Source organism: Jaculus jaculus, chromosome 14, assembly GCF_020740685.1.
Source record: "Jaculus jaculus isolate mJacJac1 chromosome 14, mJacJac1.mat.Y.cur, whole genome shotgun sequence".
NCBI lineage: Eukaryota > Metazoa > Chordata > Mammalia > Rodentia > Dipodidae > Jaculus > Jaculus jaculus.
Window position 1 is genome coordinate 83,853,447 of NC_059115.1, and position 14,353 is coordinate 83,867,799.

At 38.1% G+C, this 14,353-nt stretch overlaps 1 protein-coding gene across 2 annotated transcripts in view; it reads right to left on the reverse strand.

Moving 5' to 3' along the window:
- Scamp1 (secretory carrier membrane protein 1) overlaps positions 1-14,353 on the reverse strand; it is a 95,760-nt gene that overhangs the window by 23,912 nt on the left and 57,495 nt on the right. For both annotated transcript variants that reach the window (XM_045134035.1, XM_045134036.1), the window contains exons 5-6: positions 13,899-14,027; positions 8,067-8,226 (exon numbers count right to left, since the gene is read on the reverse strand). In XM_045134035.1, coding sequence (XP_044989970.1) covers positions 8,067-8,226; positions 13,899-14,027 — 289 coding nt within the window. The remainder of the gene's footprint in view (positions 1-8,066; positions 8,227-13,898; positions 14,028-14,353) is intronic.

Sequence of the window (14,353 nt, forward strand, 5' to 3'; positions counted from 1 at the left end):
TAGAAAGTGCTATATAGGATCCTGGGAGAGAAAAATTAACAGTCACAACTGTCATGGGGGGAAAATCAACTGCTCCCTGAATGGATCTGGGACCAATACATACAAGGGCACTCATCTATGATACAAAATATCTAGTCAAAAGCCTATGGCTTAGAAGGCCTTAGGAGGGGAATATACCACTACTCTTTACCAAAATACCCCCTAACTATTTGTGTTTACAGGTTAGTACTGCTCTCACTTTGAGCCAGAGTAGCTTCTCTTCAGATGGCAGTGGCTGCTCTCAAGACTCAAAGTGCTGAGAAGTGACAAGTAAGCGCTTACAACCAAAAGAAATGCCTCTACTACCCCCATCAAAGGAGCACTCAGAACCAAGTGAAATGCCTCTACCACCCCCTTCAAGTGAGCACTCAGAACCAAGTGAAATGCCTCTGCCACCCCCTTCAAGTGAGCACTCAGAACCAAATGAAATGTCTCTACCACACCCTTCAAAGCTCAGGGAACGTCGAGGAAGAGGTGATGAAAAGAATGTAAGAGCCAGAGGATGAGGAGCACTGTTCTGGAACACTGTCATCTGCACATAATGCATTCATGATCTCACAGTGGCTACTGAGACCTATATAATACTGGACCCATCAACATAACATCATGGGCAATGGAGGAAAGCAATCATTGAAAGATATCAAAATTGGGCTAGAGAGAGGGCTTAGCAGTTAAGGCACTTGCCTGTGAAGCCTAATAACTCCAAATCTCCAAGTCCCGTGTAGCCAGACACACAGTGATACAGGAATGCATTGTCATACATGTGCACAAGGGAGCACACACGCCTGGAGTTCATTTGCAGTGGCTGAAGGCCCTGGCATGCCCATTCTCCCTCTCCCTCTCCCTCTCTCAAAATAAATTTTTTAAAAAGACATCAAAATAGAAGGACTAGATGGAAAGAAGAGGCCAGGGGGCAGGCAGACAAAAGGAAACAGTGAGGAGATTATGATTAAAAGACATTATGTACAATGTATGAAAATTGTCAAAAGTTTTTTTTTAAATCAACATAGAATAAAAATACTAATACTATGTAGTTTTCTAACAGAACGTGTGTACTTCAAATGCCTTTCACAAAGAGGATCTGAATTAGAGCCCAGGAATAAATGTGGACTATCAAGATCTCTTTTGAAACACTTGATGGAATGTTAGCTTCTCTGTCTTAAATCCACTATGTGTTGGAAGTAAAGCACTTGAATAAACTTCAAAATTAGAATATATTGTTCAATACCCCTGGGACTGTCATAAATTTTAGCTATGCTAATATCACATGAGTTATTTGGATATAACACCTAAATTTAAACATTATGGCAGATGACTCTTACACAATCTACTGATACCATCCTCTAAATGGCTGGTTCAGCTCCACAAAATAAAACAAAAAGTCAGGGTCTACAGTTTTTATATTTTTAAAAATTCTAGTATATCATTTAAAATAGAAAACAGATGATATGGATTTGGGGATTTGGAGTTAGGAGACAGTTCTCTAACAGTCTGTGGCATTCCTGCATGCCTTGTGAGCAAAACCCCAGATTATCACTCAAGGCTTTTATCATACAAGACAGAGGTATTCTCCTTCTGGGGAAAGGATAGCTTAGTTTACCGTCTAGAAAAAATACCTGCCTCTAAAGGAAATGGGCTGGCTTGCTACCTATTATAAAAGATGGGGCACCCTAAGCCTGGGTTCCTCTCTTGTACAAAACATGATTTGTACAGATATCATTAGCCCTCTTCTGCTGACCTGTGGGTACCAGGGCCTGAGCAACTACCACAATGCTTATATTCCAACTATTGCTATGAAAAATAAACTGAAAAAATTTTTCTGGAAAAAAAAAATCTAACACTATTCATGTTAAAATTCTTAACACCAGAAATGTGAGGTTCATCAAACCAATACAGGATATTTACCCAAAAGAAAAAAAAATCTTCAACTAATCTCATAGCTAATAGTGAACTTTCCCACCCATAGCAAGAATAAGACATGGATGCCTTTATTCTCAGTATTCTAGAAATTATAGCCAGTTTAATAAGGCAACAGGGCCAGGTGTGGTGGCGTATGCCTTTAATCCCAGCACTCAGGAGGCAGAAATAGGAGGATCAATATGAGTTCAAGGCCACTCAGAATACAGAGTGAATTCCAGATTCCAGGCCAGCCTGGGATAGAGCAAGACCCTACCTTGAAAAAATAATAATAATAAGGCAACAGAAAGAAACATGCAAGTAGGATGGTTAAAGATAGCCAATTTGGAAGGAATAAGTGAAACTCTTTATTTTCAGATGACATTGCCTATGGATGAAGAACTACTAGAATGAAATAATTTAGCAAAATGCAAAGACATAAGCTCAACATACCAAACACAATTATATTTCTTACTACTAGCAACAAACGATCCAAAGAGGAAATTAAGAAAACAATTTAACTCATGATAACATTAAAAAGAAGAGAGGTAGGAATAATGTCAACAAGAGTATAGTATCTGTACAACTGAAGTTATGAAGCATGGCTGATAGAAATTATAAATGTCTAAATACAGATATCCATACTCAGGGTTATAAAGTCAATATTGTTACTATAACCACCCTCCCCAAATTTACCTTGAAATTTAACTTAATCTCTGTCAAAATTACAAGGTAATTTTTCTTACAGAAATGAACATGATAGGTCTAAAACTTAAATATTATACGAAGAACTTTGGGAAGCCAAGACAATTATGAAAACTAACTTACTGTGAAGTAACATTAAACAAGAGAAGGATCCTGGCAGAGGACATTCAATGGCTAAGAAGTGAATCCAAATATAAGTCTCAACATGTATGAGTGATTGGGTTTTCATGAAAGTATCTGAATAATTTAATGAGAAAAGACCAGAAACAGACCTGCTCATATGTGGGAAAAGCGATTTTTTTTTTTGACAAAAGTATGAAGGTGGAGGGGGCCGCGCCGGGCGGAGTCCCGGGGCGTGTCGGCGGCTCCAGGAGCCCTGCTGCCCGCCTCAGCGATGCTCCCGGAAGTCATCCGAAGGTAGAAAGGTTCTCCCAAGGAAAGATGCGCGCTCACGACCCTGCGTAGTATTTGCTACCTCGCCCGGGTGCAGAGTGGTGATTAACTTAATTAAGATTTTTTTTAAGTCTCTTAGATGATGTGATCAATGATAAACAACTGCCGTAAGGTGGTCAAAATCTCATCCAGAAGCAAGTTTTGGGACCTGTGGAAATGGTCCTAATCGGAGATGAAAGCATTTGAAATGCAGACCTCACATGTGATTTGCATAATTGCATGTATTTGGGAGGCATTTGGTCTCAGCTAATACAGGTTGAGTCATACTGACTATTGAACAACCAAAGACAAATTGGTCTTCCATCCTCATTTTTATTATAATTTGGACTAAAAACTGCCACTTTGATCCAAAGTGAATTGAAGATGCAGAGTCAGTCACAGAAAGTTAACCACAGATCTAAATGAAGGGAAAGATCTAGTGGAAAGAACAGACTTGATTTTCAATACCAGCTGCTGAGGACTACCTAACCCAGGTGATGAAATGCTTTAACCTTGATTATCAGCAAAACCTTTAGCTCTCTGATCAAGTTTAAGTTTATGAAAGATCACTTTGTATTAGGAAATGAAGAAGTTTGTTCAAAATGCTATGTTCACATAAGAAAATACAAAATCATTCATAGAGTAGTTTCCTAATAACCTGGCCCTAAAATGCTGTTCCATGTCTTGAAAACTGTGGAGGCACTGGAAAAATGACCTTATTCTTTTTTTGTTAAATTTTATGTATTTGCGAGAGAGAGAATGGGGGTGTGTCGGGGCCTCTAGCCACTGCAGATGAATTCCAGATGCATGTACCACTTTGTGCCTCTGGCTTTACATGGGTACTGGGGGATCAAACCCAGGTCATTAGGCTATGCAGGCAAGCACCTTAACCTATGAGCCATCTCTAGCCCATGACTCATTCTTAAAGACATGATATCACATCACCCAACGCCTAAACATTGTGATGTTAATGTATCATTTGGTTATCACACCCCAGTGTTATGTGTGTAGGGTTAGGATAAGATCAGTCAGTTCTTATCTGTCAGTTATAATTTCAAATGTTTATTAATTTCAGCATAGTTGAGCAGCTACTATGTTTCAGGCACAATACAATGTTCCATAATCACTTGGACAAACTTATGTAAAATCACATAGTATCTGCATGTAACCCACTTACATCTATAGCGTGTTTTTATTTTTTTAAATATTTTGTGTTTATTTTTATTTTATTTATTTATTTGATAGTGACAGAGAGAGAAAGAGGCAGACAGGGAGAGAAGAGAGGGAATGGGCGCACCAGGGCCTCCAGCCACTGCAAACGAACTCCAGATGCGCCCCCTTGTGCATCTGGCTAACGTGGGTCCTGGGGAACTGAGCCTCGAGTTGGGGTCCTTTCACAGGCAAGTGCTTAACCGCTAAGCCATCTCTCCAGCCCGCCATAGCGTCTTTTTAAAGCTGTATATTTATTTGCAAGCAGAGAGAGACAGATGAGAGTATAGGTGTACCAGGGCTTCTTGCTGCTGCAAACAAATTCCAGATGAATGAGCTATTTTATGCATCTGGCGTTACACAGATATTGGGAAATTTAATTGGCCTGCAGGCTTTTCAAGCAAGTACCTTTATCCCCTGAGCTATCTCCCCAGTACTCCATTGCATGTATAACGAACAAAACAAGAAGGTGATAGTAGATGCTACGAGCAAGAGAGTGACAGGAGGTGAGGTCAGCTGAGTAACCAGGGATCAGTTTATGCATTCTATTTTCCTCCGTCTTAGCCTCCTTTCTCAAGTGAATTATGGAAGAAGGTCTTACTGTTATGCTACAACATAGTAACTGATGCTGTTTTGTTATTGTATGTGTTCTCTCTTACTAGTGTAAAAATTGCCCCAAACCTAGTAGATTAAATGAACATGAATTTGTTATTTTAAAAAAAAAGTATGAAGGCAATTTACTACTTTTTGTAGTGTTAGGGTACTTGGCTATCCATGGGGGGAGAGGGGGATGAATCTAGACCCTTCTACATAATACTAACTAACTCTTATACACAATATTCCAGAACTAGTTCGAATGGATCACAGACCTAAATATGAGAGAAGAAACTGTAAATGTCTATAGAGTGTGAGGAAATCTCGGCAAAGCACAGTGGCATGCACGTGCAGACCTAGCTACTGGGGAGGCAAGGCAGAAGGCTTGAGCCAACTAGCCCAGGGCCACACTGGGAAGCATGAAGCTCTGTTTCCAACAAGCAAATATTAGAGACCTTGGCTTATGGGAACAGTCCTTAGACATGTATCCAACAGGACATATTCTAAAAGACAAATCAGTTTGTAATAAAATTGAGTTTTTATGCTTTCTAGTGCAACACTAAGAAACCATACTCAGAGAAAATATGTGCAAATCATAAAAAGGAGTTGTACCTCAAATACATAATTCTTACAACAAAACATGTAACCCAATCTTAATAGTAAGAAGTCAACAATTCTAAATGGACAATAAGTTCGAACACACCTCTTACTAAAGGAAACATGTATATGGCTAGTAAGTAAACAGAAAGTGATCAGCACCATCAGGAACCAGGCTGCAAACCAAGAAAGGCAGGAGAAGGGGGTTGTGAGGACAAAGAGAAAGAGGAGCCCTCCTCTGACACCGTGGGCAGGAATGTGAATGAGGGAGATTAGAGGAAGACCACTGGGTCTGAGCTTAGCCGCTGACTTCTGCCCGCTGATAGGAGAGAGGCCAACAGTGACCCTCTTTGAAACAACTGATCTGCAGTGTGGTGTCTACAGCACTTCACTCTGTCTCCCAGTCACAGCAGGCTCTGTTATATATGCTGGGAGAGAGAAACAGATGTCTGAGAGCAAAAACAAAATATAGACCCACAGAGTGAGCTATGTACTCAAGTGTGATACAAAGGCATTAATATCTTTAAAAATTCAAGTGGTACATTGTAAAACTGAAAAAAAAAAAAAAAACCACTGCTGAAATTAAGAACTGAAAACATGAGTTTAACTGCACACTACACAATAAGAGATAGGATTAATGATATTCAAAAGAGAAGTCAATAGAAAATATTCAAACTGAACTTTGGAGAAAAATATTGAAAAACACTTAAAGGCCTGAAGTGAAGTGGAGTGATCTACAAGTAGATAGAATGATCAAGCACTTTTAAAAAACATGGATTTAAGCCAGGCATGATGGTACACGTCTTTAATATCAGGAGATAGAGATAGGAGGATTACCATGAGTTCAAGGCCAGCCTGTGACTACTTCAGGTCAGCCTGGGCTAGAATAAGACCCTACCTCAAAAAAACAAAAAAAATGCATTTTTATTTCAACTGGCAAAGGAGAGGGGAGGGAAGGTAAGAAATGACTTCAAGTAATAAAAGGCAGACAGGTGTCATGTAGTATAACTACAAGTTATGTAAGTTTAGAATCCAGAGTCAATAGCCTCAAAAGGATGTTGCCACTTCCATCTACATTGTTACAAGTAACATAAGTAGCATGACAAAGATAGCAGACAGAGGCTAGATGGTAAAAATTAAAAAGTATTACAGGCAGTCTTAGATAATGAGGAAAAGGGCAGTAACAGCCTTCCTAAACTGTGTAAGGAATAAGCAGGCGTTCATCTTTACTCTCTAGCCCACATTCTGGCAGTTTCTCCCTAGTCCTGACTTGGTATTGGAATATTCCAATATTCACAAACAATATACCACAAAAAGATCCTCCTACCTCCTCTTCCCTTCTTTCATCATTCCTTCCCTTCATTTCATTTCTAGCAGCAAACTACTTTTCTATTGTCTCATACTTTTCTCCTCCAAATTCCCTAATGTTCTCCCTGCTTTCTTTCTCTTGTGCATCTACATCCACTCACATATCTAGGTTTCTTCCTTTTGATGAGACAAGGTCTCACTGTACTGTGCAGATCAAGTTAGAACTCCTAGGCTCATGCGATCCTGGCTCAGCAAGTAGCAGTAGCAGAGATGACAGGTGTCCACCATCTGGACCAGTTCCAATGCTTATTTCTTAAGGCTATAGTCACAGCAAGGTACTCCACAGAGTGATAATAGTATAATGGACCAATCATACATAGCATGGCACTTAAAGAGCCTAAGAAATTAGGAAAAGAATAAATTTGTTTAGATTATTAGCCATTTTAACTTTTTATTTTTATTTATTTATTTGAGAGCAACAGGCAGAGAAAGAGGCAGAGAGAGAGAAAATGAATGGGCACACCAGGGCCTCCAGTCACTATAAACAAACTCCAGACATGTGTGCCCCCTTGTGCATCTGGCTAAAGCGGGTCCTAGGGAATCGAGCCTCGAACCAGGGTCCTTAGGCTTCACAAGCAAAAGCTTAACCACTAAACCATTTCTCCAGCCCTTATCAGCCATCTTAAATCTTGTTAAAATAATTATTTTCCTCAGTATGTATTAATATCCCACATAGCATTCATTTAGAAGGGAGGGAGGGAGGGAGAAGTGGTATGCCAGGGCCTACAGCCACTGTGATCAAACTCCAGACGTGCGCCACCTTGTGTGTGTGTGTAACTTTGCACTTGTGTCACCTTGTGTACCTGGCTTATGTGCGATCTGGAAAGTGAAACATGGGTCCTTAGGCTTCCCAGATAAGCACCTTAGCCACTCAGCCTTCTCTCCACCCCAGTAACAAACACTTCTAATGAAAGGATATCAGCTTTCCCTTTGGGGTACACAACAGATTTACTTCACAGGTCTTTGCTTTTATTATTTGAGGGTGTGTCTTTTGTGGGGTGGTTGAGAGTTTTTGTTGTTCTTGTTGTTGTTTTTTGTTTGTTTGATTTTTGTTTTAGACAGTCTTGCCACATAGCCCTAGCTGACCTGGTACTCACTATGTAGCCCAGACTTGCCTCAAACTCAGCAAACCTCCTGCCTCAGCTTCTGGCATTCTGGATCTAGAAGTGAGCACCAAACCCAATTGTTAGCACAGGTGTTAGCATGCTTTCAAGCACACACATTACCTGAAAGCTCCATAAAGTGGTCTGTACCAACAGACAAATGAACACGGAGTAAAAAGCAAGAACCACAGGATACTCAATCCAAAATCAACTGCTCTTGCAGAATTAACACAAAACCAAGCCAAGCATCCGAAGATATTTAGAAACAGCGTTACAGCATGAACTGTGGAATGAAAAACAAAATATTTACATTCAATTTATTTATTCAATGAAAATTACAAATAAACAGTTTTTAAGAACAAGCATTCTACCTCATGTTTCTAGTCAGGATTCTTCAGAACACCGCTAGCTCTTACACGCTCAGCTGAAGCAGAGCGCACACCACGAAGTGAGCCTTAGCACCTGCACTGCTGCAGGAGCACAGCTGGCTGGTCTTCTCCGAATAGGCAGTTAGACAACTAACCCAGAGCATGGCCTTAAGTTCTTCCCCAAGAATGCAACAGGCCAGAAGCATCTTGATCTGAGGCCCAAGAAAAATAGTCTGCCCTAGAAAATAGTATGGGGGTTGTAGGGTGGGGCTTTAGGGGAAAGGATCCTATCTGGACCACTATTTTTGGAGAATGACACTAAGTCATCTGTCTTTTTAGATAGGGTCTCACTATGTAGCACTGGCTGGCCAGGAACTTGCTATATAGGCCATATTTACCATGGCCTGCTCTCCAGCCCTAATATGATTCTTGAAAATTTTATTCAAATTTATTATAGGAAATTTTCATGAAAACTAAAATACTATAAAACAAAAGTCATCAATAAAAATATACCAAAAGGGGTTGCAAATATGGCTTAGTGGGTAAGACCACCTGTTGCACAAACATGAGGACCTGAGTTCGAGCCCCACTGAAAAGCTGGTCATAGCCACACATACCTGCAAGCCCAGCATTAGGGGAGTAAAGACAGGAGGATCACTGGGGCTCACTGGCCAACCAGTTTAGCCAAAAACAAACAAATAAATAACTCCAGAATCCGTGAAAACCTCCATCTCAAGGAACTAAGGCCCAAGAGGAAGAGAAAACACTCAGTGTCTTCTTCTGGCTTCCACAGGCACATGTACAGGCACACACATGCACACACACCACATGTACTACACATACATGTCAAAAATAAAAAAATAAAAATTATGCCAACAAACTGACTTTGATTAAAAGTTATAAATGAAAAACCTATTAAAATTCAACATATATTAAAATCAAATTTTTAAATGTCTTTATTAACCAAAATCAATAATTTATGTAACAGGATAAAACCAATCACTAGGATGTCTTGATGTGATCTTACCTAACAACCCTATTTTTTTCATGTGTATATTATGTGTGTTGGTGTGTGTCACACTTGTGCAGATGTATGCATGTGCACACATGTGTGTGGAGGTGTCATTCTCAGGTATACCACTCACCTCCTTTGAGACAGGATCTGTCTACTGGCCTAAAGCTAATCTCTTCACCTAGATAGCAAACAATCTCCAGGGACCTGTCTGGCTTTGCCTCCCCAACACTGGGATTACAGGTACATACCTTAACATCAGGCATTTACATGAGTACTGAGAATCAAACTCAGGTCCTCATACTTGCTACACAAGCATCTTCCCTCCAGCTATCTCCCCAGTTCTCATCAAAAAACTCTTACATGAAAACACTTCAGAGCAAGACTGAACACAGTTAAACTATAGCCACAAAATATCATGCCAATCATTTAACATCTGTGTATTTTAGTTATATAAAGGCAGAGGTCTTCCATCTTTAAATTTTCATTCCCTCCTATCATAAAAGAGAAACTTTTACTAATTATTCTTACTAGGATTTTTAATTTTCATGAAAGCTAGCCTTCTAGCTTCCTAATAAGATTACTCAAAATAAAGAATGTTACGGTAAGCTTGTAAACAGAATGGAAAAATGTGTGAAGTGGCAAGTCATTTTGTGTATTTTAAAGGACATTCAGCTGCACAAAATTTTTGTTGTTATAACTTGCTCAAATTTCAATCTTCAACTGGGCATGGAGGCGCAGGCCTTTAATCTCAGCACTTGGGAGGCGAGGTAAGAGGATTGCCGAGAGTTTGAGACCACCCTGAGATTATATAGTAAATTCCAGGTCAGCCTGGACTAGAGTGAAACCCTATCTCAAAAACAAGGAGAAAAAAAAAAAAGGAAAAATTCAATCTTCACAGAAATTTTTTTTCTTTTTTTCTCCACAGAAATAATTGTTAAAGGTATCTCCTACATCAACTAAAGGAAAAAAGACAACATATATATTATGAAGTCCACAAAAAATTTTAATTTCAATTTATTTTTGCCAAGTCTGTTTAATTTTTTCTAGATGTATTTAAAGTAATCTAAACAACCATTATAAATACGTACCTACTTGTACCTCCATAAGGACTAAAATGTCCAGGGCTACCTAATGAATAACAGGGTGATATAAAATGAATCATCTACATTTCTAGTTTCAATCTAACTTAAGGGAGCAGTGAATCTATGCTGGTGGACTCTGAATGTAGGCAAAATACTGAAGAAATATTTAAGTAATTTTGTTTATATAATAATTTGTAAGATAAGCAACTTGTTCATATAAAATTTCTATTTGCTTTATGAGATACTCAAGTATAGTATTAGTGGGTCTGAATTTGTAACCCATCTGTATAATCTTACTCTTGATATATTCTGAATTACAAATGTAGACACTTAAAATAGAGTTATTTCCTTTGCTACCTGGCTGTTAATGCGGTGGCTTAGTATTTCTTTTTCTCCTCTTTTATATTTTGTTGTTTTTTAAAGCAGGGTCTCATCCTAAACCAGGCTGACCTGGAACTCACTCTTTAGCCCAGAATGGCCTCAAATTCACAACAATCTTGCCACCCCAGCCTCCTGAGATTAAAGGCTTGCACCACCATACCCAGCTCCTTTTATTTATTTTTTAATTCACAAGGATTGAGATTCAGGCTGGGAAGTGGTAACGATGGTAAAGTGCTTGCCACACATGCACGAAGAGCTGAGCTCAGATGACCAGCATCCACAGAGCACTCAGGTGCAGCGGCCTGTAATCACAGCCCAGGAACCAGTGACAGGAGAATACCTGGTGTTTACTTCCTAGCTAGTCTAGCTATGCTGGTGAACTCCAGGTTCAGTAAGAGAGTCTGTCTCAAAAAATAAACTGGGGGCTTCTCCATTTTCTGGAAACCCCCTCTTACCTCCTCTTTAGTTAAGCGTTCTGCATTCCTTTCTTCTGTTAAGCTCTACCTCTATAAGCTATATAATAAAATCTCTGTAAAATTTTTTAAAATAAGGTAGAAAGCAATTGAACACATACCATTGACCTCCAGCCTCCACATGTACATGGTACATGTGTGCACACACAACCTACATATACATACCCCCCCCCAAAAAAGCCTGAGATTCATTTCCCAGTGATAATTCTAATTGCTTTCCCTCAATTATAGGGTACATTGTTTGCTGTAGTTTAGGTGCCACTGAAGGACACTTCCATCACATATTAAAATGGAATCACTTCTCTATTTTGTACTTTATAGATGTTATGACATAGATTTTAAACCCTGATCAAGCTATCCAGCTCCAAAGTTAATTGCTATATGTTGTTGGGAAGTAACTAAATTTTCAAAGCTTTAGCCAAATAATATAGAACCTGTGAGTATAGCTGGGACTTAGTAAGATAACTGTGCTGGCACAAAGTAAATCTTTGGCAAATGTTAGCTTTTGTTATAACTATTAATGTAGTATAAAAGTATTAAGCAATTCTCTGGGCGTGGTGGCGCACACCTTTAATCCCAGCACTCCAGAGGCAGAGGTAAGAGGATTGCCATGAGTTCGAGGCCACCCTGAGACTCCATAGTGAATTCCAGGTCAGCCTGGGCTACAGTGAGACCCTACCTCAAAAAAGTATTAGGCAATTCTCAAGTCAATAATAGTTTGATACTTTTGAAAATAACTTATTAAAACAGTCTGTATTCTTTAAATTTAGACAAATTACTTAGCTGGTAGTACTTTCCAAAGTAATGCTTCAAAACAGAATCCTAACTGGAATCTTGAGCAATTTCTAGAAATAAATCTTCCAACTGAAAAGGACTGGGGAAAAAACTATACTCAACTTATTTCTGGAGACTCCAAAAATTATATATCTCTAAAACAAAACAAATCTATTTTGAAGCCATTCACATTAGTAATCATTTACATTAAATTAACCATTTTCCCATTTAATCACTATTTAGTAAATTCCTTTCATAATAATAATAATAATAATTTTTCTTTTTTTTTTTTTTTTGGTTTCTGAGGTAGGGTCTCACAGTAGCTCAGGCTGACCTGGAATTCACTATATAGTCTCAGAGTGCCCTTGAACTCTTGGCAATCCTCCTACCTCTGCCTCCCGAGTGCTGGGATTAAAGGCGTGCACCACCACGTCTGGCAGCACCCACCAATATTTTTGTTAAGCCAAATAACTTAAGCCTAAAGTATAGGTCAACTTATGCCCATCTTAAAAAATATATGTACATAAAATATAAAAACATATATAATATACTGAGATATAATTAAATATGAGTTAGTTAGCATGTACATATACAATACTATACCTTGAATATTAAATAAGTATATAAGAATGGGGGGTGGGGAGGGAGGGAATTACCATGGGATATATTTTATAATCATGAAAAATGTTAATAAAAATTTAAAAAAAAAAAAAAAAGAATGCTCACACTGAGGATTGAGCAGTCTCTAATGAAACTGAATTTAAAAAGTAATACCCATAAACAACTGCTTCTCATGTTAAAACAACTTCACCAACATGAAAGTACTTAAAACTTACTTTGAAGAAAATTATCTCATATTTTACAAAGACAAAAAATGGTCTCACTAATCATAATGTAAAAAAAAAGTTTTGCCGGGTGTGGTGGTACACACCTTTAATCCTAGCACTTGGGAGGCCGAGGTAGGTGTATCGCTGTGAGTTCGAGGGCACCCTGAGACTACATAGTGAGTTCCAGGTCAGCCTGGAATAGAGCGAGATCCTACCTCAAAAAACAAAAACAAAACAAAAAACCCAAAAGTTTTCTTCAGTAAGAAGGTATCTTATTAATTACCCATTACTACAGCTATCTAGCAGGTGAGAAGCTTCCCCAACTGACAGAATGACAGCAAGTGAGACTGAGACAATTACTTGGAGTAGAAATAACAAAGTGGGAAGTCTGAACTTACAGGGAACTTTTAGCAGCCTGACATTTTATTTAGTATTTCATGAGTTGTGATTAAACTCAAGGCAATGCATCACAGTTTCAAATGTATGCTCTAATGTTCTATGCAATGAACTGCACTGTCCTGTATTAAGGACTTTCAAGAATAAAAGTATAATCATTGGAAAATGAAAAGTAAATTGGGCTCAAAGCTATTTTAAAACTTACAGTTCATATAATATTTTCTGACTCTTTAAAAATAGCCCTAATGCCTACATCTAAAGAATTTAAATAATATTCTTGCATTAAAATAGTATGTATAATTTTTTCAAAGTCATACCTAAATAACATTCATTCTTCAAGGAGAAAGGAACATTTATGAAATCCTACCCATATGACAAAGAAGTTCCCTTTTCAAAATAAAACAAAAAGGTCCAGATCTCAATATATGTGTTTTCCTGGATGGTACAACTAGACTGCCATATATGGTACAACTTCTACATATCTAAATATGATGTTTCACTGAAAATTATGGTTAAGATCTACAGAAAGAAATGTTTACCATTCTATCTTTGATAGTCAAACAATCCATTCCAAAATAGTTGAGCTTTAATAATGAAAATATAAACTCCAAATAAATATGTAATTTGTTCTATACTCACACATCCACAAGTAATACATAAGCTTTACTGTCTTTTGGAATTCTACAGGAATGTCTACAGAAAAATCTTGGTAGAAACAAGGTCCCACAGGAAAATTGCTGGGAAGAGGTGGCCAATTATTTTTTCTCCCTGTAAGTTAAAAAAAAGTTATCATAACAAGTTCCATCATTTTTGTTTCATAATAAAGAACCCTGTTATTTTAATAGATGTTATATAAAAGCCTAATATAGCTCTACGTTCTTACAATTATAGAAGGCAAACTTCACATTTAAATTTTTTTTAATTATCATTTAAAAAATAGTAACTTTCCAATGTCTTACCATATTATGTTTAGCAAGTACCCTTGTATACAGGAGAACCTAGAAACACCCTGAGACTGTGCCCTGAAAACAGACTAATTTCAAAGTCTCAAGAGCCTGGCTGTCATGTGAAGGCATCCAATTGTTACACATGAA